General features: G+C 38.8%; 2 protein-coding genes across 3 annotated transcripts in view; both read left to right on the top strand.

Annotated features, from left to right (window-relative positions):
* SYNJ2BP (synaptojanin 2 binding protein) overlaps positions 1-6950 on the top strand; it is a 43912-nt gene extending 36962 nt beyond the window's left edge. Inside the window, exons 3-4 of the mRNA XM_090271068.1 lie at positions 3368-3463; positions 4835-6950. Coding sequence (XP_090127194.1) covers positions 3368-3463; positions 4835-4975 — 237 coding nt within the window. The 3' untranslated portion in view covers positions 4976-6950. The remainder of the gene's footprint in view (positions 1-3367; positions 3464-4834) is intronic.
* A 6969-nt stretch (positions 6951-13919) lies between these two features.
* Positions 13920-25685, top strand: COX16 (cytochrome c oxidase assembly factor COX16). 2 transcript variants are annotated; one of them, XM_090271069.1, is made up of 4 exons: positions 13920-14182; positions 16747-16818; positions 20354-20416; positions 21911-22069. In XM_090271069.1, exons 1-4 carry the CDS (start codon positions 14114-14116, stop codon positions 22028-22030), a joined length of 324 nt encoding a protein of 107 aa, XP_090127195.1. In that variant the 5' UTR covers positions 13920-14113; the 3' UTR covers positions 22031-22069. The 2 variants fall into 2 exon arrangements, with proteins under 2 accessions (XP_090127195.1, XP_090127196.1); XM_090271070.1 differs by lacking the exon at positions 21911-22069 and adding an exon at positions 25308-25685 and having other exon boundaries at positions 13939-14182.
* The last annotated feature ends 649 nt before the right edge of the window (positions 25686-26334 follow it).

Here is a 26334-nt window from a genome sequence, read left to right as displayed (position 1 = left end):
GTTTGCGCTTTAAAATGGTTGCATAGTATATACAATCAAAGGAGCAAATCAGTCACATCTAGAAAGGCCTTGTCAATGAAGTGGCAGTTAACTAAATTGCTTTTAAAGTTTAATGCTGCTTCAATATATACAAATGAATAAAAATAATATATAAACATATATTTTTATGCAACTCTAAACATTTTCAGTGTGTTGTATATTAGATACAAAGGAAACTGCAAAATCAATAAAAATTCAACTTATGACTTTAATGTGATAGTGATATGTTACTGAAATAAAATCCTTGCTTACAGTATAAATTGCTATCATTTAGTGTTTTATTTTTTTAACTTAATCTTTGCTTTTCTTCCATTACCTTTAGTCCCTTTATACCCCCCCACCTCCCCAGCAATCACCACACTGTTGTTCATGTCCATGAGTCCATTCTCCTTTTTGCTCATTCCCTCCACCCCCTAACTGCCCCCCTGCACCCCTCCGCCCAGCTGTCATTTGCTCTCCAAGTTCAGTGTTTAAAGTGAAGGTTTTGGGACCAGGCAGCTTGATTTTGCATCCCGGCTTTGCTGCTTCCATTATATATGCCCAGGCACAAAGGGCATAGCCTCTCTAGATTTATCAATAAAATGGGGGCTCATAACTTACAGGACTGTTGTGATGACTGAATAAGTTAGTGCATGCAAAATCACTAGACAGCTCCAAAGATGATAATAAAATTGCAGTGATTCGCAGCAATTGTTATTGACTACTATGGCAAAGATTATTTGAAACTCAGTATTCTTGCCACTGAATGTCATATAGTTCTCCCACTTGCATTCATATTACTATGAAACTTGGCTCTGATACTGAGCTTTGATGCCTTTGGAAATTGTCAACATGGTTCCATCATTGACTTATTTGTCTCTGAGAGAAAATATATACCTATTTCTGTAAATGAGAAATACAGTTCTCATGGGCTAAATTGGTTAAGTGAGTATTCTCACTACAATCAGAATTCTCACACCTGTTCTGTCTCCCAGGAATTAACTAAAAAAGATCAGAACATGGCTTGGTAGCATGAACGCAAAGTTCATCAATTAGAAAACCCTGTATTCATTTCTACACTATAGGCACCAGCACTGATCCTGTTTAAGATCAATCTTGGAAGATAAATAGAATTTTTTTAAAGGAAAGGGTATTCAGATGGTGGATATAGCTTAAGCACAGTTATGATAGTAAGAATACATGTTTTTTTGTCTCAGGGTCAATGAGTTACATGATTTTGCTAGAGCATAGGATATATGAAAGGGAGTAATGAGAGATTAAATGGGGAAGATATTGTAGGTTCCAGCCATTTCCTGGAGGACTTTGCATCTCAGAAAGAGAAATCAGGCATGCATTCTTTCCTCCTCTGCTCCTACTTCCGTTTTTGTTTTTGAGCCGTAATGTGAGATAAACAATTGTACTTTAGAAAGATTGATCTGGAGACATAATGTTTGAATCAGGTAGAATGAAGGAGGACATAGAGGAAGGTCAATCAGAGAGAGGGTGATTGTAGTAGTTCCACTAAAATCATCCACAGCCTCAAGAGAGAGGTAATAGAAGAAAATAATAGCATATGAGGAACGTCATTATGTTAGACTACAGGATTTGACAGCATTTTATGTGAAGATTGACAGAGTGGAAAGAGTTTAAAACTACTATCAAAATTTTAGTCTGAAGGGATGGTAGTGCCAGTTAGAAGGAAGTTGGAATAGTGTGGTTTTATGGGAAGTAATAAAGAGGATTTGAAAGTGTTGAATTGGGATCCAGCCAGAGTATCCAAATATAGGCATCCAGCAGGAATTAGGCCAATCCAGAAGTAGAAGAAGGGATCCATGTTTGGGAGTTTTGTAGATTATAGTTGAAATTGTGAAAGATCACATAGGAGAAAAGGTGAAAGGACAGAAGACAACTGACATTGGGAAATATTTACCTTAAGGAGGAAGGAAGATAAAAGAAATTAGGGAAGGAGTAGTTCAGGAACTAAGAGAGCTAACTATTCATAACTAAGACGGGAGAGAACTGCAAAACGGGAGAGGTGGTCTAAAGGCTGAAAAGGGGCTATTGGATTTGGTAATTGGAATTCACTGCCTAATGTTGAAGTCCAAGGCTTATGCCAATTGTTGACTAACGTGGCATAGTGCTAGAAACCTTAATTTGGGAAGGCCGAATTGTTGGTAGATGAATTCACCAAAGATTCTGCCTGAAGATAGAGTGGAAGGACTATTATGAACCTGTAGGAGGAGCACAGTGCCCAGGAAGATGAGGGGTTTAATAAGTCAATGCTTGAGCTTCAGCTGAGCAGAGAATAGTTGGTGAGTCAAAGCAGATGAATAGTGCAGAAGGAACAGTAAAATGCAGGGCACTTTGATCTTCTTTCTGGTATTTAAAAACCTTGACTTAGTATGCCTTTGGGTAAATGACCTAATCTTGCTAAGCTTCTGTTTCTTCATTTGTGAAAACAAGATAAAAAAGAGTGTCTGCCTTATAGGATTATTGTGAGAATTAAATTAGATAATTCTTAATGTGAAGCATACAGCGCAGAGTCTACCAAGTAGATATATTAGGTGTTTTTTGCTGCTGTTACTGTTAATGTCATTGACATGTGTAAAGACATGCAGATCTTGCATGAAGTGGGCTATGCTGTGTCCCTGAGTGCAACAAAGGAGAGATACCACTTGTTGCCAGGGTCAGTCTGGACACCAAAAAACATTAATACCAGTAGTCCGTCACATCTCTCACCCCTGAGTGGTAGGGCTGACCTACATCGAAACATTTTTTAGGAGTGTGAGTTTGTATCATCACATAAACGTGCTTTTTAGTAAACTTGAGGAGGATAGGAGCATCAGTGGAGTCGAGAGGAATGGTTCGCTAGAACAAGACCAGTAGAACAGGCTAGCAGATGTGTACCACATCAAAATAAATTGTGGGAGATTTTCATATAATTCTATTTCTAGAGTTGAAGCTGGCAATGCCAGGGATTAGAAAGAAACCTGGAAGATCATGTCAGCTGTAGGAAGCCAGGCTGGTGCTCATGGAAGACATACAAATACAGTAAAGAATCCCAAGTGAGACAGGCTAAGGTGAAAGGGAGACTACCCTTTCATTTTATTTTATTTTAGTTAGGTGATCTTCAAATGGCCCATGGAACCTCAGTTCTAGGGAAACAATCATAGCTTTGAAAATGACAAAAGTTACAGTGAGTTCTAAGTGACTTGACCCATTCTCCTGACCCTTGGAATTTGCTCTCTGGGAGTTCGTTTTTTAAATGTTTGGTCACATGAAAGTAAGTCTTTGACTTCAGGGAGTTTACAGTCTACCTCTTACTACTTTTCCATGCTGTTTGTGACAGGTAAATGGTCAAGACCTGAAGAACCTGCTGCACCAGGATGCTGTCAATCTCTTCCGTAACGCAGGCTGCGCCGTGTCCCTGAGGGTACAGCACAGGGTAAGTGCCGTGTCGTTCGCCGCCTGCGGCCTGGCGCCAGGCTTTTGTGCCGTTCTTGTGGCGAAGCCCTGTGGTGTGATCTTCAGTGGTGTGTTTGGCTTTTTCCCCTTTCACTCCCACTCTTTTGAGAGCTCATCTAGCAGGGGTCTTCTGGAGCTCAGCTTATCATGAAAAGAAATTCATAATGGTATTCTTTCAACCCAGGTCCTAGCTTCAAGGAATTGTGCCCTACAGATCAAGTTTGACAACCAAATTAAAATAAACGGGGGAAAAATATAACCACAATCATGTTCTTTTTAGTAGGGAAGGGAAACGTATGTCTGCCATCGAACATTCTTGTTTAGAAAACTCTTAAGTACAAAGATGGTGGTGGGGATTCTCATACCCACTCACTGTGCTTTTCCCTGTCACCCCCATGAACCCTTTACTTATCAGCTTGGTGGCTCTCCTGACTGAATCTCTGATGCTCAGAAGCAAGCTCCAGGAAAACGGAAATGGAATTCAGAATTCAGTGAAGGCAGTACCAATCCCTGTATCCACTTGTTTGTTTCTAGTGTTTTATAATTTGAATGATGGGAAGAGAAGCCTGTAGACAGAAGTCCTCCCATAGCAAGGACTTTGGAAGGCGTTTGCAACAGAGATTCAGTGTATATTTAAAGTTATTCTCTCTTAAATCAATGCTTGGTGTGATTTCTTTTTTACTTATTACTTCTGATTTTGTTTACCTCCATTCCATACAGGTTTCACCTTTATCTGTGTCCACCAGTACACAATAAGGGATGAAGGACATGACCCCATCTTAGGAGGGAGTGGGTGCCTTTTGAGAATCAGAAAGGATTTCTAAATAATGTTGTTACACCTGTGTGCAGTGTATGCTTAGGTAACAGATAATTTGAATAACATTGCTCAGATCTGCTCTTACTATACTCTAATGGCTGATAATCTAAGTAAACATTCTAGGAAGATGGATGTCCCCCTGCCCTGCCCAGTAATTTTCCTCTTATAGACTTCATCTTATATCTTCATTTTCCTAATATGATCCACATATAGCTTGGTGGAGGCAGTACAAAAGCCGAAAGAGGTTCTCTGACTTAACCTCAGGGTTACCTGTAGGTCAGTAGCACAGAGAGTTAAATGCTTTCCTATCAGGCTTGTTCTGTTGCCAAAGAATCGGTGACATTGGTGTATCAAATAAGGACAAACAGAGAGGACCCCCCCACCCCACACACACATATCTGATAGATAGTGTTTGGGTTTGCAGCTTTGGGTAGTCTAGAGACTTTTAGACTCAGGTAATGTGTGAATGTGGACATTTTAGTTGGGGCAAACACACATTGGTCACGGAAGTTAACATTTTTCTTTCCCTTCTAGTTGCAGGTGCCAAATGGGCCAGTAGGACATCGAGGCGAAGGGGAGCCGAGCGGTGTTCCTGTAGCTGCGGTGCTGGTGCCACTCTTTGCCCTCACCATGGTAGCGGCCTGGGCCTTCGTGAGATTCCGGCAACGACTTTGAAAACCTTGCTTCCTTCCGTGCTCCTGATGAAGAGAACACCTCTTCCTTTCTCTCATCCTCCTCCCCTGCCGTTCTCCCGTATCTTTCCCTCTCTCTGCGTAGCTCACACGTGATTTAAAGAGACTGCTTCCCAACCAGAACCTTGCTGTTCAGAATCTCCAAGTCCTTGTATTTTAATGGGAGAGTCAAGGCGTTGTTTGAAGGAAAGCTGAAGGAAAGACTTGCTTAGAACAAATGAGGAGTTCTGCTTTTTACCAGGACCGCCAGTAGAAGTTCAGCTACAACCCAAAGAGAAAAGGTCTAGTCTTCCCGTCACCATGAGTGATACCTATTTTCTTAGCTGGCATGCCTTAAAGGCCAGCTATATGATAGAAGAGGAAGAGAGGGTTTTTTCTTTTTAATGATCTTCCTTAGGAAGTTTTTGTGGCCTTTATTTACTAACTACATACTTGGGTGCCTATATCAAACAAAATATAATGAGAGCATTTTTACTTTTTAAAAAATATACATACATATATACACACACATAAATAATATAGTATAGTAGTACATGCATAAATTATAGTATAATAGTGATGCCTTATGGAGAGTTAAAGAGGTAGGAAGTTACTACTCTGGTTTCTAGGTTTGTGATGTAAGGATGATCTTAATTGAGGGAGTGAGAGAGTGAACATTATGGGATGCCCAACCTGAGTCATGAGAGAAAGGAAAGAAAACTGAAACAACTAATTTAAAATCTTAGAATTCTTATTTCCTCTCCTAATAGCTAAGGTGAAGCTGAGGTAACATGCCATAATCCAGCTTTGCGCAAGTCAATCTGTTCAACAAACTTTGAGGTTTAAAGATAAATTTTACCAATACTCTGGTCTACCCTAGTGACTTTTTTGATACCTCACGATCCTATTAAAGGATCAGCTGGAGTGATTTGGTCAGAGCTGTAGTGATGGGGCCAAACCAATCCAGTGGGAAAACTCTATAATGAAAAAAGATAGTGCCTCCAAGATGGCACCCAAACCCTCTCAGGCCATTGACCAATTTTTTGGTTTCTAGGAACATGCCATATCAGAGAAGGAACCACTCCCTGGCAGGATGGGCATGAAATCAGCTTTGCCTCTGATTCAGTTGTTTAGAAGGTTTGGATTTATTTATTTATTTTTAAAGGGCTATAAACACTAGTTATGGTTTTTAATGAATGAACTGTTTTGCAGGGAAGGGGAAGAATGTTGTTTGTTTTAGTGGGTAGGGAAGTTTTCATAGGGAAATGCTGAGGGAAAGATACAGCTGATTGGATGGGTGCTGGGAAATACTAAGATTAATAATGAGGTGGGAACTACACTGTTTATGGGGTATTGAAGGTTGGTTTTAAAGTACTAAGGAAAGCTGAACCAAGGCTAATTTTCTGCCTTTAAGAAAATCATTTCCATCTTCCAAATGTACCGGCTAGGCTATAGGCCTTAACCATCTTGACAACAAGAGTATGAGGACTTTCCGTCAGGCAATCAGTTGCATCTAATTTTTAGCACGGATGATCTGGTAAGTGTTTTACAAATGTTGATTGGACATCAGCTTTGTTAAGACACTCTTACAAAGAAGTAAATACATACAGCTTCCATCCTAAAGGGTTTTTTGGTTCCAGTTGGGAAGAGAACACCTATACACATAAGAATGGAATTAGCTGCATAGGCAGGGCAGTGTAAGTAGATGTCAAATTCATATTGCAGATAACTAAAGGGAACAGTTACTGAGAATTGAGACACTTGAGAAAGTTCCCTGGAGGAAGGGGACAACTAAAGGACCCTTGAGTAGCTCACGATATAGTTATTAGAATTTGTAAGTAGATGAGAACTTAAAAGTAGTATCATCAGGTTAAGTATCAGTTGAAAACAGTAATAAAAGAATTGGTAATACACACAACACAATGCAGCCAAAATGTGCAGCCAGCCATCACTACTTTTTTTTTTTTTTTTTAAGATATTCAGAGAAAGAAAGCTGTCACCTAATGACATGGGGTCAAAGTGGACCAGGAAGGCTTTTTAAAATAAAAATCCTAGTGAAATCTTGCCTCTGGGTCAAATATCCCTATAGGGAAAAACTTGCTTGGAACAATCCTGATGTAACTATGCCTTTAAACCTGCCCGAACTGTTCATTACCTTGAGACTCAGACCATTGCACAGTTGTCACCTCAACCCGCCCCACTCTTGAGGCACAGCCTCTGGGGCCCTTCCTGTATCTGGAGGTGTGTGTAGCCACTGCACAGGGCCTGCTCCCCTCCCAGGATTCACCTCAGGGTCTGCACATTAACTCTCAGGAGGACCTGTGACATACATACAAAATGGAGCAAAATGGCAAGCAGGAAGGAAAGCTATTTTTAGTTTTTTATTTGTTGGTATTTGTAAATAAAGAACACCTATCTCACCTTTGGTAGAAGTTTTGTTTTGGTTGCTAATAGGGATTCTGATGCACTTTAATAATTTAGGGTTTCTCTGGATTTAAATAGCACTTAAAGATCAGTATATTAATGTTTAAGGCAGGTATGCTATTATATTTTTATTTCTGATTCTTACCATAGATTTGATTAGAGTCCATTGTAGGTCATTAAAAAAACCTATGCTCTTTATAAATTGAATCTAATATTCCTGCCACTTTATAGATTGTATCTAATCATTTCTACCACCTAAATTACTGTGTTCAAAGTTTTAAAAAATGAATGTAAGTATTTTTAAACATGTACTTAAAATACTTTTCTATATTTATCCTATATTATACATATACGCCTACTAAGACATTGTTAGCTTTGGTTACCTATTTCCTTTTCCTGCCAGGTTTTCATCTGTGCTATTGATGTAATTAATCACACTATCTAGCCATGTATAATGGAAAAGGGAAATTAATATTTGTTACTGTATTCTGTGCCTGGTACTGTGCTAGGCCCTGATTGATAACACCATTTGTTCATGCCTCACAACTCAGATCTAAGTACTGTTATAAAGATACTAAAGAGAACAAAATTACTTTCCTAAGATTACATAGGTGGTAATAACAGAATCAGGATTTAAACTGAGGACTTCAGGTGCCGCCATCATTGGAACTTCCTCACTGGCAGAGGTTCTCAAAGTGAGACCTCTGGTTAAAAGCATCAGCATCATTTGGAAACTTGCTAGAAAAGCAGATTCTTGAGCTTTTTCCCAGATCTACTGAATCGGAAACTGAACAGGTCGCCCAGCAATCTGTTTTAATAATCCCTCCAGGTGACTGACTTAGCTCAAGTTTGAGAATCGCTTCTCTATGCCAATAATCGTCCCCATTTTTCTCAAGTTAGAATTACCTGGAGAGCTTATAAAAGTTCTGATGCCTGGGTTGCACGAAGGCCAATTTAATAGATTCTCTGGGTGTGGGGTCAGGCCCCATAAAATAAAGTTTATCAGGTGACTAGTGTGCAGTGTCAGCAAAAAACACTCTGGCATTTAAACCTAGACACCATTTAAGTTACATACAGGCATTGCTCCAGACAAAAATGAGGACTTCACTTGGGTCTTTTTAGGCCAACTCTGTGAGCCTTTGCCAAAAGTATGACTGGAATAAGAAGTGGAACATTCTTTGGCTTCTGATTTGCTAAGGACTGACCAACCTCCAGCAAAATGTATCAGTATATCAGGTTGTGCATTTGTTCATTTAGAACCAAAGTAGAATGTTGGAGCATTTGGAACCAGAAAGATACTAGGATGAATCAGTCTTAGAGGTGAGAAAATCAAGGCTCAGAGAGGGGAGCTAACTTAACTCAGGTCACAGATTTAGTTTGTTGCAGGGGTGCTCTTTTTGTCTCATTTTTATGTCTTGAATGTATCCACTACATGAACATGAACTATCCTTTTTATCTCAGTCCACTTTCATCTTCTCCTTGGGTCTTCAATAAAGACCAGAGGAACTGGCTGCTGAAGGGTATTGCAAGCACCATGCATCATTGGGCGATGCCACATAATCTGAGAGATCTAATATCAAATTCAGTTAAATGAGCTCTTCTGAGACTTAATTCCAATTGTTCTAAACTGGAGAAATATGTTTTTGACATTGGACAATTGTTTTTATTGTATAAGCAGTTTAAGATATTTAAAGAAATAACATAAGGAACATTAATTTTTCAAGTATGTGGAGGAGTGGAGTTTATGTAATTTCATGTGGAGCCAATAAAGATTTTATTCTAGTCAACTTTAGTTGATGTATTTATCTTTGGACAGATGAGGGTTTTCCCTTTATTCAGCAAATGAATGTGTGCTAGATGGTGAAGATACAAAGATAAATCAGATATAGTCATTCTAAGCTGGAATTTCACTATTGGAAAGTGGTGAAGTATTTGTTGGTGATCTTGATGTGAAAGTATATTTCCAACATCACCTAGAAGCAGAAGATTGAGCTACGAAGCTGTCTACCTCTCAGCTGCTATAGGTTTAGACCTGGTTTTGATCTTGGGGTAAGCCCTTTTGTTTTCTCTTTTACCTACAGATCTTTGAGACCAGCACTTAATTCAAGAAGGCAATTATGATCAAAAGGGAGAGAGTATTTTCAGGAATTCTGTTCTAATCTGAACTAGGTTCTTAACTGCCATAGACTCTTGCCTGATATTGATATTTATATATGAATAACAACCTGATCTGCTTACCTGATGCACTTGATGATAATAACAACATTCTAAGAAAGCATTGCTGTGTCTAACCAATCAAGTTATAGCAAACACTAGGTTTTGTTTCTACGTTGTCCTTACTGTTCATACTCTTTTGCAGAGTGAAAAGGGAAAGGGAAAGGAAGAGCACTGGAGTATGTTTGCAAATGCAGGTTGATCATTAACAGAGTCATTTACAAAAGAACTTTGTAGTCACTGTAATCATTAAATTTATTGACCAAATCCCAGGAAAATGAGATGGTCTTCTTAGTGTGCAGATTGGTAAATGGAATCACAAAATTGAATTCTCTTTTCTGTACCTACAATGCTGATTTGAATATGAATTTCTTATTGCTGGATATATGTGCATTTTACCCTCAGGCCATATTATTTCTTATATGATTAATTTCCTTAGGGACCTTATTTTATTTTGCTTCCTTTCTACTTTGATTTTAATGTTACATTGCACTCCTGGACCTAAATAGCAAATAGATGCCCTATAGCAACTTGGAAGACACATCGGCATAAAACTGTATTTTCTAGGGAATATCATAACAGATTCAATGTGTTAGTGAGGCCATCAAAATAGATAATTTCCTAAGTCAACATGAGAAACATTCAAACCAGTAGAGAATTTTTGGTGAGTTTATTTGAGCCAAACTGACTGTAGTTGCGAGGAAGCAAAACCTCAATGAGTTGAGATAATGCTTGGGAGAATGTGAGATTAACACCTTATTTTACACATTACAATCAAAGGAGGAGCCATAAGGGGGTTACTTGAAATTCACTGGTGACAGGTTCAGATGGCAGGAGAAAGCAAAGTGGAAGAATCTCTGGAATTGGATTAAAAGTAAAGTGGACAGACACACACTTCTTTTATACTGGTGGGTGCACTGTAGTAACTGAACATTTACAGCACGTAGAGGTGGTATGCGGGAGAACTGGATAACAAAGGCACTCCAAGGTCTCTGCTCTGGTGGGAGATTGTTCCCTGAGGCATCCAGATAAAGGAATTACCTTGACATTCCTAAGGTGTGTTAAATGCAAAAAGACAACAGACCGGTCCCTTAAGGTAAAGACTGACCTTTGTCAGGGAAAGATACCGGCCTAGGACATGAATACCCTGCTGTGAACTGCTTTTAGTAAATTTTAATTTCAGACCATCCTTTGTGGTTACTTTAGGTCTGAGTTTGTAAGACTACCACGCAGAAGTCCCCTGAGTTTGTCAGGTTAATATGTGGCCCCTTTTCTTCCACAACTAATTGGTACTAGATACAGCAAATGATACTATAATAGTGTACCTAACTGCCCAGCTTAGTGTTGGCATTCAATCAACTTGTTGCTTTTGTCAGTGAATCTTTATAACATTTTCCACCTTAGTTTGGAGATTATTGAATAATTTTTGTTGTTGTTGCCAACTTTTTATAGTAGCACCTCTGACAGAACAATGGAAAGAAGAAAGAAGAATTCCCAATTTGAGGCTTAACTTTGACTAAGGAGATAAGGATAAGCGTACTGCTATGTACTACTAATAAATGGCTAACAATTATTCAGCTCTTTCCAGTATTTCTGCTTCTATTCTAAGCACGTGCTCATTTAAGCCTCACAACAACTGCTGTTGTTATCCCTATTTTACAGAGGAGATAACCAAGGCCTAGAGAGGTTAAGTAATTTGCCCAAGTTATACAGCTAAAATCTGCATATGTAACCATAGCACTATACTGTTCCTATTTTCCATGGTGCCAGGCACTACATGAGGGTGTCCTTTTGCATAAATTAATGCCAAAAAATTCTCAAAACTATCCAACGTAATATCAGTAACCCCATTTTTGTTAAAGATTTTATTTATTTATTTTTAGGGGAAGAGAGGAGGGAAAGATCAACGTGTGGGTTGCCTCTTCCATGCCCCCAACTTAGGATCTGGCCTGCAACACAGGCATGTGCCCTGACTGGGAATCAAACTGACGACCTCTTGGTTCTCAGCCCAGCTCTCAATCCACTGAGCCACACCAGCCAGGGCAGTAATCCCATTTTTATAGATAAGCTAACTCAAGTTTAAAGAGATTAATAACTTGTTCAAGATGCATAGCTAGTTAGTTCCAAACCTGGGAATTTACGTCAAGCCAATGGAGAGTTCACTACTCACCATCCCAGAGAATTGAAGTTTATGATTCTGAATTTGGTTCAACCTTGCTAGCCCAGCCTTCTTCCATTATGGATAATAGGGAATTGACCACACTAGGTACAAAATAGCAGTAGCAGTACCATTCTGTATTTATATACAAAGTTTGAAGCCAATTGCCAACCTTTAGTATTTGTACCCCCTTCATCTCCCAAAGCCTTACAAGATACATAGAAGGCAGAAATGGATTTCTGCCATAGGATGGGAAGGGACTTGTCAGAACTGAATATTGACCTTTTGTCGAAGTTACTATGCATATAGCTGACTTTGAAGTGAACAGAAAAGGCAATTTACACTGGTCAACATTGCTCTGTCCCATAGCTTAAGCATAGTTCGGACTTGGAGTCAAAGTGCCAGTCTATACCTGTAGTGCGTACAGAATGACCATCTCCCTTTGATGGGCAAAGGAAGTATGTCAGTTATCAAATACATAACAAGCCATTGCAAGATTTAGTGACAACCATATTTGAATAATTTTTTAAAAAAAGAGTCTATGGGTTGCCTGAGTGTTTCTCCTCCTGATGTCACCTGGGGTCACATGCAGTTGAATTCATCTGATGGCAGAACAGGGGAGGTAGTCCTAGTTGTACTCTCTTCCTTGTCTGTAAGTTAGTGCTGGCTATTGGCTGGCATGTCTAGGTTCTCCACATTGCCTTTCATCTTCCAATAGATTAGATTGGGCTCTTCATAGAATGGGCAGAGGATAGGGGTATCTTAGGGAAGTGTTTGGAGAAGGCAAGCCTCAATGTGGAAAGCACTAATCAAGCCTTTGCATTTTTCACATTTTCGGCTGTTGTATTGATCATACCAAGCCATGGCCAAGTCCAGAGTCATTGTGAGAGGGCACTTAAACTCCACCCTTAATGGGAGTCAGTGCAAATAATTCGCGATCCTTTCTAATCCACCACAGAAAAAAACCAGAATTTGAACAGCAAAGACCAGGGATCAGCAAACTTTTTCATAAAGGAGTAGATAGTAAATATTTTAGACTTATGGGCCTTGGTACTTTGCAGTTTTAATGTGATAGCAACCATAGACTGTGTATAAGCAAAAGTGTGGCTGTGTTCCAGTAAAACGTTACAGTATTTACAAAAACAGTGGGCCAAGCCAGAACACAGTTTGAGGACGGCTAACAAAGGTGAATGCAGGTTGAGATGGACTTTTAGGAGCAAAATTGAGAGGAGAAAGCTCCCCAATGTCACTCCCTTTGAGTTCTGGATTGAAGAGCACTAACATATTTCCTAGGAGTGTGTGTGTGTGTACGTAAATTCCTTATCCTCCAAGAAAGAGAAGCCAGGGAAAGTTCAACAAGAATTTCCCCTTCTGTAATTTTGGGAACGAGTGGAAGAAGGACCGTTGTCACACTTGGCTGAGCACCCATCATGGCCAGGACACCATAAAAAATTCAAGGATTCACATAAGAATACTAGTGATATTAAGTACTCACCAGGCGCTTTGTAGTAGAAGTCACTTAGTGCTTACATAACCTTATTAGACTGAAATCATTCCTCCATTTAAAAAATGGAAGAATAGAACCTTAGAGAGGTGCAACTACTGTCCCTAGTAAATAGCATTGGGTTTTAACACTCAAGATTTGAAGCCAGAACTAGAACTTTTTCTGTGCTCCTTATACTCCATCACATTGCCCTTGCCTTTTGAGTTTAAGAAGAAAATAATGCATGTAGAAGAAAACTTATTCATGGAAAAATTATTTGCTACTAGTTACAAAAAAAGTGCCTCTTCAGGTGCAGATAGAAGATAGGGCATAAGAAAGGATTGGTAGTTTTATCCTACCTATTTTAAATATTGTGTATTTAATAGAATAGTTGAGGTATATAAGAAGGCCAAAAGATCAGGAGACAACGGACACAAATAGCCATAGAAACCATCTCCAAATTTTATTTTTTTTCCTTAGCTGATTTTATCGAGCGGCTAGGTCCCAGGGGGTGTCCTAAGAAGACGTTGGTCCAGACCCAGAACATGGGAGGTACCGGTTACCATATCACTTGACGAGAACAAACACCATGTAAATCCCTAAGTCCCTAGAGCAAGCCAGCGTGCCGGAACCAAAGCTCCGACGCTGGGATTTCCGGGCGGACGCCCCAGTACGATACAATGAGTCGATTGCTTTTGCCTGGCGGAGGCCTGACAGCGGAGGACCGCGCGCCGGGAGGCTACGGCAGGACGGGAGCCGAGTCTAGGACGTCCTGGTCTGGGAGCGAGCTCCCGGTGCTGAGATTCGGGTGGCCGCTCTGGGCCTGCTTGGCCGGGTGTCCAAGCGGGTCTGAGAGTTAAGTCATGTTGACACACGCAGTAACGCGCGCCCTGCGCAAGAACAAGACCCTCCGCTACGGGGTCCCGATGTTGGTGAGTTCCTTGAGGAAAAAGCGGGGGGGCGGGGGGGGGGGCGGGCCGGATTGCGGGAGGGGTGGGACCTCAAGTTCGGCAGCATCCAGACCTGCGGGAATCTGTAGGACGAGGGGCGGAGAACAGTAACGAGGGCTAGGAAAGGGCTGGCTTTAGGTTGAGAGCTTTTAGTCCTATTCTGGTCTTATTCCGGTTGGTAGTGGGATCACTAGTCCTCTTCTTACTTTCCCTAGTGGTCCAGGGAGCGATGCAAGAACTAGATTTTAATCCAAATTTGAATGATTGCTGGACAGCCCCCCCCCGCCAACCTCTACAGCTTGACGATACTCCGGATCATTGGAACTAGACGTAGTTACTTAATTTAACTGTACAGTTTCGGGCATCTCCATTTTTCAGTTTCCTGGTTTTTGCACTGACTTATTTCTTCCAGGGTTGTTGAGTTAAATAAAACCTTTTGAATTGAGTATGTACCCTGCGTCTGCCACATCGTAGCAGCCCTCGAACGGTCACTGTTTATATTTTTTAAAGCATTCAGGAAATTCTAAGTTAACAGTTCCCTCCCAGGAACCTGAACAAAGACCAGACTTTTTTTTTTTTTTTTTTTGCTAGTGTAACATGTGGGTACTGTGATCTCAGTAGTCCAGGAAAGAGATGATAGTGGCCTGAACTATATAGTATCAGAAGAGAATATAGTCAGAAATGGTCAGATTCAAGAAATATTTTGAAAGTCGAGCTGACAGAACTCAGGGATTGATTGGTAGTGAGACAGGAATGAGAGGAGCTAAATAAAGGTGACTCCAAAGAAATTGGCTTGAGTAATTGGATGAAAGTAATTGACATCTCGTAAGTGAAACATTGCTTAGGGGCAGATTGGGGCAGAAAGAGTGTTGGGGTACAAGAGGCTTTTTAAAAAATGTTAATTTGTATGAAACTTAAGACTTTCAGTGGAGATGACCAATAGGAAGGGAGGTCAGTTCAGTGGGTTATTTCCCATTGAAAATGTGCTTTTGGCCCTGGCTGCTCTGGCTCAGTGGATTGAGTGTCAGCTTGCGAGTCAAGTGTTGCTGGTTCGATTCCCAGTCAGGGCACATGACTAGGTTGCACATCAGGTCCCGAGTTGGGGGCGTGAGTGAGAGACAACCACACAGTGATGTTTCTCTCCCTCTCTTTCTCCTCTAAAAAATAAATTAATTAATTAAATAAATAAAAAAGAAAGAAAGAAAATGTGCTTTTGGAGGTTGTTAGGTTACAGAGGCCAAATTTAAATCCATGAAACTGGAAGACATCACTTAGGGACTCTGTTGGTTGAGGATAGGTAGAATAAAGGTGAAGGTTGGGAACGTGAGAAATGAGTAGAGGGAAACTGAGAAGAAGTTAGGAAAACCAAAGGTGTGTCTTTTCGTTGAAACTGAGACAAAAATTATTTCACTTTACAAAGAATCCTTATACATTGACATTGTAAGTATTAGATGCTTATATATAGCAGATAACTGATCTGTTGTCTTTTGATTTTATATTGTTTTAATTTCATGTGTTGAGATAGATGTTTTTATTTTTTATGTGGTCTGATTTATTGGGTTTTGAAATTAATAATCGCAAGGTTTTGTTGGTATTCTAATTTTTTACATTCATGATGTTTCATATCTTTTTGTATTTCTTTAATTGGTAATATTAATACATTGATATAAAAAAGTACGGACGAAACTTAATGCTTTTCCAAATTGCTAGGCTTTTGCAGCTTTAGGATGAGGAATTAAAGCCAATTATATTACTGGAGGAGATGATAAAGCAGCAATGACAATTCAAGGGCTCTTTTAAGATTGAGATTCTTTTATCACTTGGTAAAGAAATGGAGAAAGATGCTCTCCAATTGGCTTATTTTGTAATATCATAAAATTAACAGAATTCTGGTGTTGAAGAAACAAGGCCAGAATTGTATTCCTGGAGTCATCCATTGTGTTCACGGACAAGTCATTTAGTTGGCTGTGCTTTTACTTCCTCTTCTCTTAAATAGATTATTTTCTTTATTTCGTAGGTCTTTTGTAAGGATCAACTAATATAATGCTTGTGATGATAATATTTAAACCATAAGGTCAAGTACAGGAATGACAGGTATGGGGTACTGATTTTGGTATTTGGTAATGTGCTAAAATGTTTTTCAGTGGCAGATGGCAGTATATACAGCATCTACTCTGAAAGATGAATGATAATTAACCAAGAAAAATAATCTACAGGGTTTTGTGTAATCTGTGACTGTTGGCATTTAGATAAGTAATATATAGGTAGACTGAATTCTGCCTTCTATGTTGTTAATTGTTCCCTTTCTTTAAAAAATTATTTATTTATTTATTTATGTTTAGAGAGAGAGAAAGGGAGGGAGAAAGAGAGGGAGAGAAACATCAGTGTGTGGTTGCCTCTCGCGGTCCCCCAACTGGGGGCCTGGCCTGCAACCCAGGCATGTGCCCTGACTGGGAATCAAACCACTAACCCTTTGTTTTACAGGCTGGTGCTCAATTCACTGAGCCACACCAGCCAGGGCTAATTGTTTCCTTTCTTTGTTTCAGTTGTTAATTGTTGGAGGTTCTTTTGGTCTTCGTGAGTTTTCACAAATCCGTTATGATGCTGTGAAGATTAAAGTAAGAACTATAATTGGAGTTTGAAATGTGTCTGTGTATGTGTATGTCCTGGTTTAGGGGGTGTGTGTACTCAGTATACTAAGCAGTCTGAGTTTTGTCTAGCTGTTCAAGACTGCTATATGATGATTAGGCTCTTTCTTATTCTTTAACATTAACAGTTGAATGGAAATGAATCATGAAATGTAAAGTATTTAGTAATCAGACTTCCGGTCAAGATGGAGATGTAGGTAGACACACTTCACCTCCTTGCACAATCATAAGAAGGATCACAACTAACCTCAAAACAAAAAACACCCAGAACTGCCTGAAAACTGAACTGTATAGAAGTCTGACAACTAAGGATTTAAAGAAGCCACCATCATCTAGATGGGTAGGAAGGGCGGAGACAGGGCGCCCAGGTGGAGAGGACGCAGTATGGTGGTGGCAAGGTGGTTGGTCCCACATTCACATATGGTGGATAAAAATCTGGGGTGGGGGAGATACCTTGTGAGTGAGCAATCCCAGCCTCAGGCCAGGCCACACAGCCCAGGGTTCCAGCACCAGGAAAAATAAAGCCTCATAACTTCTGGCTATAAAAACCAATGGGGGTTGGCAGAGTGGGTTGCTCAGGAGACTCCATTTAAAGGGACCTCACAGGTATGGAACTTAACGCAAAACCACCCACTCTGGAAATACCACCAAAGTAGCAGCTGGTGGGGTGCCAGTTGCATATGGGAAGTGGGTGAAGTGACTGGAATGAGACGAGTGCCAGGCAGCAGCGGCATTCTTCCCTCTTCTGACTCCCCCCACACACACAGAGCCACAAAGTGGTGAAGTCAGTTGCCCCCCGCTGGTGAGTACCCAAGGCTTTACTCCATACAACTTAACAGGTGTGCTAGGACAGGGAGTCAAAGCAGCTCTACCTAATACACAGAAACAAACACAGGGAGGCTGCCAAATTGAGGAGACAAAGAAATATGGCCCAACTGAAGGAACAGAACCCCAGAAGAATATCTAAGAGAAGCAAAGATAGCCAGCCTATCATGCAGAGTTCAAAACACTGGTGATCAGGATGCTCAGAGAACTCATTGAGTACAGCAAATGCAAAAGGGAAGAAATGAAGGCTACACTAAGTGAAATAAAGAAAAACCCACAGGAAACCAACAGTGAAGGGAAGGAAGCCAGGATTCAGATCAACAATTTGGAACATAAGAAAGAAATAAGCATTCAACCAGAACAAAATGAAGAAATAAGTTGAGGATAGTATAAGAAGATTCTGGGACATCTCCAAAAGTGCAAACATCGAATCATAGGGATGCCAGAAGGAGAAGAGGAAGAGCAAGAAATTGAAAACTTAGTTGAAAAAATAATGAAGGAAAACTTCCTTAATTTGGCAAAAGAAAGAGACACACAAGTCCAGGAAGCACAGAGAGTCCCAAACAAGTTGGACCCAAAGAGGACCACACCTAGACACATCATAATTAAAATGCCAAAGGTTAAAGATAAAGAGAGAGAAAAGCAGAGAGTTACCTACAAAGGAGTTCCCATAAGACTCTCAGCTGATTTCTCAAAAGAGACTTTGAAGGCAAGAAGGGACTGGCAAGAAGTATTCAAAGTGATGAAAGGTAAGTACCTACAACCAAGATTATCCAGCAAAGCTATCAATTAGAATGGAAGGGCAGATAAAGTGCTTCTGAGACAAGGTAAAGCTAAAGGAGTTCATTACCACCAAGCCCTTATTATATGAAATATTAAAAGGGCTTATTTTTTAAAAAGATCAAAACGATGAACAATAAAATGATGACAAACACAATTATCAACAACTGAATCTAAAAAACAGAAAGTAAGCAGACAACTAGAACAGAAATAGAATTATAGATATGGATATCATATGGAGGGTTATCAGCTGGGAGAGGGAAGGGGGAGAATGAGAGAAAAGGCACAGGGATTAAGAAGCATAATTGGTAGGCACAAAATACAGGGGGATGTTAAGAATAGTAAAGGAAATGTAGAAGCCAAAGAACTCAAAAGCATGACCCATGGACATGCACTAAGGGGGAATTGCTGGAGGGAAGGGGAGTACCCAGTAGAGGGGGGCAATGGTGGGGAAATTGGGACAACTGTAATTGCATAATCAATAAAATATACTTAAGAAAAGAATTGAGTAATTGTTGTCTTCATTCACTAGAAAATTTGCAATATTCTTAACATTCTGCCACAATATGTGCTCTGGTGCAGTTCTTTTAGGATATAGAATGGCCTAAAGAACATGGGAGAACAATTTCACTCCATTTTATCACTTCCGTTATAAATTAGCTATTTTATATAAATACCAATAATTTTATAAATTATATTGCTATAAATCTTTATTAACTAACACTAAAAGAGGAAACGGGAATATAGTAAAAGTAAAATTGAAGTTCGAAGTATCCTCTCTCCATAATCAACATTGAAGAATTCTTTCATTTTGTATTAGCATTTCACGTGACTGATGAAAAGTCTTTTTTTTCTAATTCTCATCCCTTTGTAGGTAAGCTGTCTTTTCACTCTTGTTTTTTTCTTTTGAGATTTTCTTTTTATCATAATATATTCTAAGGCTTTACTATTACTTGATTAAGAATGGACTTTTTTTGTTCTGTTCTGTTTTTTTATTTATTGTGTTCTTTCAGTCTGAGGACTCATTTCTATATGGCATACATTTAATTACTGATTAATTATTTAATTATTGCCCTTATTTCATTCTCTTTACTCTCTAATTCTGAAACCCTACTAGAGGTATTTTGGAACTTTTGGATCTAGCTTTCATAATATATATACCTTTTCTTTCATCCCTTCTCTGTGCACCATTCTAGTGGAATCCTCAGGTTGTATTTCTAGTGTGCTAATTTGGTCTTAAGCTGTGTTTGGTCACTATTCAGCTATCCCATTTAATTTAATTTGGATTTTGTTATTGTTTGTTTATTGATTTCAGCAATCACATTCTTCTTTCCTAAAAACTTTGCTACACAAAGGTAATATGTCATCAGCTTCTACTTACCACCATTGAATCCTGTCTAATTTTCATAGATATTTCTTTGTTTCCAGTGGAGGGAAGATATTCTTTTTGGTTTTCAAGAGCAGCATTCTATTTATTGGTATTTTCACAATGTTTCTATGTAATAACATAGTTTAGGGTGGTGGTTAATAGCATGGACCTCTGGAGGCAGAGAGCCAAGGTCTGCCTCTTTGACAAATTCTTCAAACTCCCTGTGGCCCATTATCCTTAGTTGTGATCATAATAATAATACTTATCTCATAGGTTTTTTTGAGTATTAAAAGAGGTCACATATGTCAAAATACCTGGCATATAACAAGTACTCAGTAAATATTAGCTGCTGTTAGTAGTAGTGGTGGTGGTAGTACTACATCAGTTATCATTATGCGATTGGATGGATGAATGGTGGAGATATTGCCATGTTTTGTTATATCATCCTAGCCATCCCTTCTATAACTTTAAATTGAAAATCAACTCTAACACACTTAAATAATGTATGGTTCCCCTTTATTTTTTTTACAGATTGATCCTGAATTAGAAAAAAAACTGAAAATGAATAAAGTGTCACTGGAATCAGAGTATGAGGTACACAGTACATTAATGTAATCTCTCTTTTGTAACAATGTTTTTTGTCAGTGATTTGGTCTGTCTGCCTTAAGGTAAGTAAACTTAAATCATTAACAATGCAGAAAAGAAAATTACCTTATAAAAGGATTAGTCAAAGAACATATATGAAGGATCCATGGACATGGATAGTGGTGTGAGGACTGACTTTGAAACTGGGGATGGGCTAGGGGGCGGGGGTGAAGGGGAGAAAGTGTGACAACTGTAATAGCACAAACAATAAAATACTAAAAAAGAAAAAGAAAAATATTTACCTTAAACATATGGTATTGGGACAATTATGTAGTCATTTGAAAAGAAAATAAAGATGGATCTATATTTCATATACTATAAATTAATAAATTCTAGATGGGTCAAGAACTTAAAAATCAGTCCTGACTGGTGTGGTTCAGTGGATTGGGTGTCGTCCTGCAAACCAAAAGGTGGCTGGTTTGAGTTACAGTCAGGGCACACGCCTGGGGTGTCGGCCAGGTCCCTGGATGGGGACATGAGTGAGGCAGCCGATGATCCATATTTCTTTTGCACATTGATGTTTCTCTCCCTTTCTCCCTCCCTTCTCCATTTTCTAAAAATAAATAAATAAATAATTCTTTTAAAAAAATTTAAAAAACAAAATGCTAAAAGTGCCAGGGGAAAAGCATTTTTTTTTTTTTTTGGTGGTGGTCTTGAGTCAGAAAAGCCTACTTAAAATAATGTGCTATCAAACCCAGAAGCTTTTTTTTTTTTTTTTTTAAATCCTCACCTGAGGATATGTTTATTGATTTTGGAGAGAAAGAAACATCAGTGTGAGAGAGAAACATTGATTAGTTGCCTCTTGTATGCATCCCAAACGAGGATCAAACCCATAACCTTTTGGTGTACAGGACGATGCTCCAACTGAGCAATCTGGCCCAGTCAACCCAGAAGCTTTAAAAGTACAGATTGAGGAATTCATACATAAAAATTCAAAAGTTCAGCCTCAAAAAAAATGTATATAGTTAAATGAGAAATCCTAAAAATATTTTTTATCTTATTATGATGAGTTAATTTATTTAAATATGAAGAGCCTCTGCAAATCAATATGGAAAAGTTCAGCAATTTAGTTGGTCAGTAGGAACATGCGCAAAGCATATAAAGAGTTCAGAGGAAGGGAAATAAACATCTCTCCTAAGCACATAAAGAGATAGTCAACTTATAATAGGAATGTTAGCAAAAAAAATCAAAGAATTTAATAAGTAGCACATTGTATTTATAAGGTTGGTGCAAAAATAATGTCTGATTTCAAGATCTATTTTAAAAATGAAAAAGCCCATAATTATGAAAACATTTATTCATTAACATAACCTCCTTTGCTTTCTAGAACCTCATTCCATCTGTCAACTAGCTTATAAATGCCATGCTTGTAAAATTCTTCAGGTTTTGAAGCAAAATATGAATCCAACTCCTTTTCAACCTCTTTTCTTGATGTCACCCTAGGACCATCAAAATGGTTCTGTAGTCCCTGAAACAAGTGATAATCAGAAGGAGCAAGGTCAGCGGAATATGGAGGATGGAGCAATATTTCCCAACCAAGCTCTTTCAGGAAATTTTTGTTGAGTCAAGCTGTGTGGGGACAAGCATTATCGCGATGGAAGATGACACCCTTTCTGTTGACTAAGGAGGGTCGCTTTTGGTTCAAAGCTGCTTTCAAACGACAAAGTTGTTCAAGTAAAGATTAGCAGTAATTGTTTGATGTTGTCTAACAGTTCGTAATGGACAGGTTCTTCCAATCCCACCATACTCTCAACATGATCTTCTTTGGATGAAGTCCTCTTCTTGGTTGTTGAACTCCCCTTCCTCCTTGACTGATCCACTATTGGCGGCATTTAACGTTATAGTAAAGGTTCCACTTCTCAGCACCTGTAACAGGCCTACCTAAAAATGGTGCCTGAAGGTGTCGTGAAAGCAATGATTCAGAACAAGCAACATGCTGTTGCAGATTCTCTGGAGACAGTTCGTGTGCGATCCATTTTCCAACTACTGAAAGCTTTCCGATCCTTTTCAGTTTGCGTAGCACGGTTGTATGGGCTACATTAAATTGTTCTGCAAGTTCCCTTGAGGTAATGGTGGGGTTTTCTGTGACAACAGCTTCCAATACTTTGGAATCAAATTTTTTTGGACAACCCTCTCTTGGCTCGTTTTTCAAACTGAAATCCCCACTTCGGAAACGGGAAAACCACCTCCTGCAACTTCTTTCAGTCACTGCATCATCCCCATAAGCGCTCTGAATAGACTTTGCTGCTGTACTTATTGGCACCTTTATGAAACTCATAGAGTAAAACATTTCTAATGTCTTTAGATGGAATGAACATGGGTGCAAATATTGCGGGCGATTATAAACAATACTTCGATGATCTGAAAAAATAAGGTATACATTAGTCACTGTGACACCAAAAAATTACAAGAGGCACACATTTAATAAATACTATCTAAAACTTTCTTTTAAAAAAGTTGGACATTACTTTTGCACCAACCTGAATGTGATGAAGGAGAATGTTCTCTGTTTCTTTTAGTTTAATCATTTTTGGTTGCAGATTATACCAGGGTAGGCAAAAGTAGGGTTACAGTTGTGAGTATATGAAACACAGTTTCTTCTTTATTATTTATTTATTGTTGTATTAATTGTTTGTATTATGTAAACCTACATTTTACCATCCCTGTGTTTTTCCATTTCTGTGTGTGTTTGGTCATTTTTTAAAGAAGATTTTATTTATTATTTTTAGAGAGAGGGGAAAGGAAGGAGAAAGAGAGGGAGAGAAACATCGATGTGAGAAACATTGATCAGTTGCCTCTCATGTGCCCCCAACTGGGGACCAAACCCACAACCCAGGCATGTGCCCTGACTGGGAATGGTATCGGTGTCCCTTTGCCTTGTCAGATGATGTCCCGCCAACTGAGCCACACTGATTAGGGCTGTGTTTGGTCATTTTGAATGAAAGATGGACATTGTGGATAATACATTGAAGAGATTTGAACTTTTAGCAGGTAGTTCCATTATTGGCTGTGCATTTTGAACTTGGTTTTGTGCTTTATGATGGAGGAACTTTGGAAAGATTTTGGTGTTTCCTAAACCTCTTTTTGTGGGTCTCATTCTCCTATTTGTCTCCCCAAAGAACCTTGTCAGAGCTTAGTTTTAAGCTCTGTTGGTTGAGTCTAAGGTAGGTCTTCCTCATGGCATAATTCTTCCTCCTAACGAGCAGCCTTTTTGGTGTCTCAGCTGGATGTCAAGGTAGCAACTACATGTTAAGTCCACTCTGACAAGGGCTGAAAACCCAATATTGACACAGCTTTCCCTATACACTTCTTGACTGTTCTACACTCAATTCTGTAGCAGTTGCCTGTTAACCAGTGAGTCTTCTGTGGTCTTGCCCAGTACACGTATAGCCTAGTGAGTCTTCAGCGATCCTGTATGTTTTGCAGAATTCTACAGGGAATCTTTTATTCACCAAAGGTCTCTGAAGACTGGAACACTTTTATGTGAAGTTGTTCTGCCAGCTTTGCATCCCATCTAAGAATCATTCTTAAATTCTCTTGAGCATGTGTCCTAGATTATCTGGGTGAAGGCCATTATTGTTTCTTAAAACTGTTTTATAACTTTTGATCATTTCATACCTATACTTGAAAATAATTTACTTTCTTCTTGCACATTACATTAATAGAATTTTGTTCACCCATATACATTTAATACAAATGCCTGGTAGAAGTATAAGTGAAATTTAGAGAATGGTTTCATTCACTGCCTCCCCATTATTTTATTAAAACCTGTAACTTGCTACTTCTCAATATATATGCACTGTGTCAGTAGTGATGCTCTGGAGGGTTTGTCTTAGAGTAGATTTTAGTTCTCTGAGAAACCATAGGATCTGATAACTGAAGAAAACATGTAGACCATTTGGTCCCACTTTTTATTATTACTTATGAGGGAATTAGTGCCCAGATGGCTTCAATGTTATACTGCTTGTTCATAAAAGAGTCATGCTTAGTATCCAAATATCAAGGTAAACTTAATTATTCCCTGTCTTATGTTCTCTGAGCCTCTTTTACTATCTTATTCACTCAGTATTCCAGAACAATTAAAGCAGGTAAATGAAAGTTACTGTCAGAAGTGTGAAGAAACACATTTGTTCTTCCCTTTTATCCTACTTTTCTTCCAGTGCTTGGTAGACAGTCAGACTAACTGAAGGTACAGTGATCCAGCTGCAGTTGAGCTACCATTTATTACCTGAAAGGGCTTTGCTCCTGGCAGCTATGGGGAATGTTTTTTCATTCCTAAGCCCAGGCTCATTTCTCAGGTGCAGGACAAATCATCTTGATTTGTTTTTTTCCTTCTAGCAGATTTTAAGGTGTTCTTTTCCTCTTTACCATTCTCAGCGGTGCAGATAGACTCTTAAGAAGCTACACCATCGTCTCTCGAGACGGACGGCTGCCGATACGATACGATACTACTATCACCCAAGCTAAGCCATGCTAGTCATTATTATGTTTAATCACGCTTCAGAGTTGGACATTTGTTTTCCTAGCTTCTTTCCTTCCTTTGTGCTCTCAAAAACAAAGCATCTAGACTCTTTTTAAAATTTTTAATGGTTTTATTCTGATGGGGAAAAAGATAGGCATTTACATCAGGAGGAAGCAAGAAAAAAATCCATATCCTAAGAAATATGTCATTTCTTCAATTATGCTTGATATGCAGTTGATTTACTTGTTAAAATTATAATTGAGGGCCTGTTGGATTCTTTCCACTTCCTTATTCATTCATTCATTCATTCAATGATATCCTAATCAAAGCCACAGGACTCCTGCACTAATACATACTTTAATTTTTGTGGCTCTATAGAAAATAAAGGATTCCACCTTTGATGACTGGAAGAATATTCGAGGACCCAGGCCTTGGGAAGACCCTGATCTCCTCCAAGGACGAAATCCAGAAGTCCTGAAGACTAAGAGGGCTTGACTATGCTGATTCTCTTTCTCTCTTTTAATTTAAATAAAATATTATCAACTGAATTCCCACTACATTTTTCTTTCTACCTCCTATCTGGTAGAAAGAAAAATTTAGACCTGCAGAAGCCTGGATGTGAGTAATTTGATGACAGATAATCTTGATAAAAATCAGGAACAGGGTTTTTGCTCCCCAGCTCTGCCATTTGCAAATGAAGGTAACAGTGTCGATCACATATATTTTATACCACCAATAAAAATGTGAACACTGCTACTTACAGACTGTCATTTTTTACACTCCCACATATGCACCCATTATTGCTTTTCCACCAGCCACTGGGGCAACATTTTGATACTTAAGTCTAATTCCTAATTGAAAATAGTAGGTCTGGATCCAAATTTTCCTACTAACACCAAGCAGTGATTTTATGTCAAACCTACCTAGGAAAGTAATATTGATCACAGTGTGATAAGAATCTTGTTTTTATTTATAATACCTCAGTCCAAAGTATCATGTAATGATTCTATTGATATTATTAAAATGTGTTAAGAAAATTATATTGTTCCTGGTTTAAATAAAAGTCACAAAGTATTACATATTATATGCAGGTATGGAAATTTGTTTAGGTAATCCACAGATGAGTACATTTTGGGAAACACCGATTTAAGGTATGCTTTATGCCTTACATGCAAACGCTATAGTTTTGTTTTTGTTTTTTAATTTTGTGTTTGCTACAATATAAATGCTGTGCAAAAGGATTGAATTGAGGAAAATTAGTATTTTTGTATTGGTTGGCCAAAAATTTCATTTGGTTTTTTCCATAAGATGACTCTGGTAGTGCTTAGTTGTCCTTAACTTCATTTGAAACAATTTTATTAGATTGTATTCGACAGCTGTCATATCAGCGTGCTTTAAAAAAAAA

This window comes from Furipterus horrens, unplaced genomic scaffold (assembly GCF_987537825.1).
Source record: "Furipterus horrens unplaced genomic scaffold, mFurHor1.1.pri manual_scaffold_3, whole genome shotgun sequence".
Classification (NCBI taxonomy): Eukaryota; Metazoa; Chordata; class Mammalia; order Chiroptera; family Furipteridae; genus Furipterus; species Furipterus horrens.
Note: the sequence above shows the minus strand (reverse complement) of the source record. Positions and strands in the feature narration are given on the sequence as shown.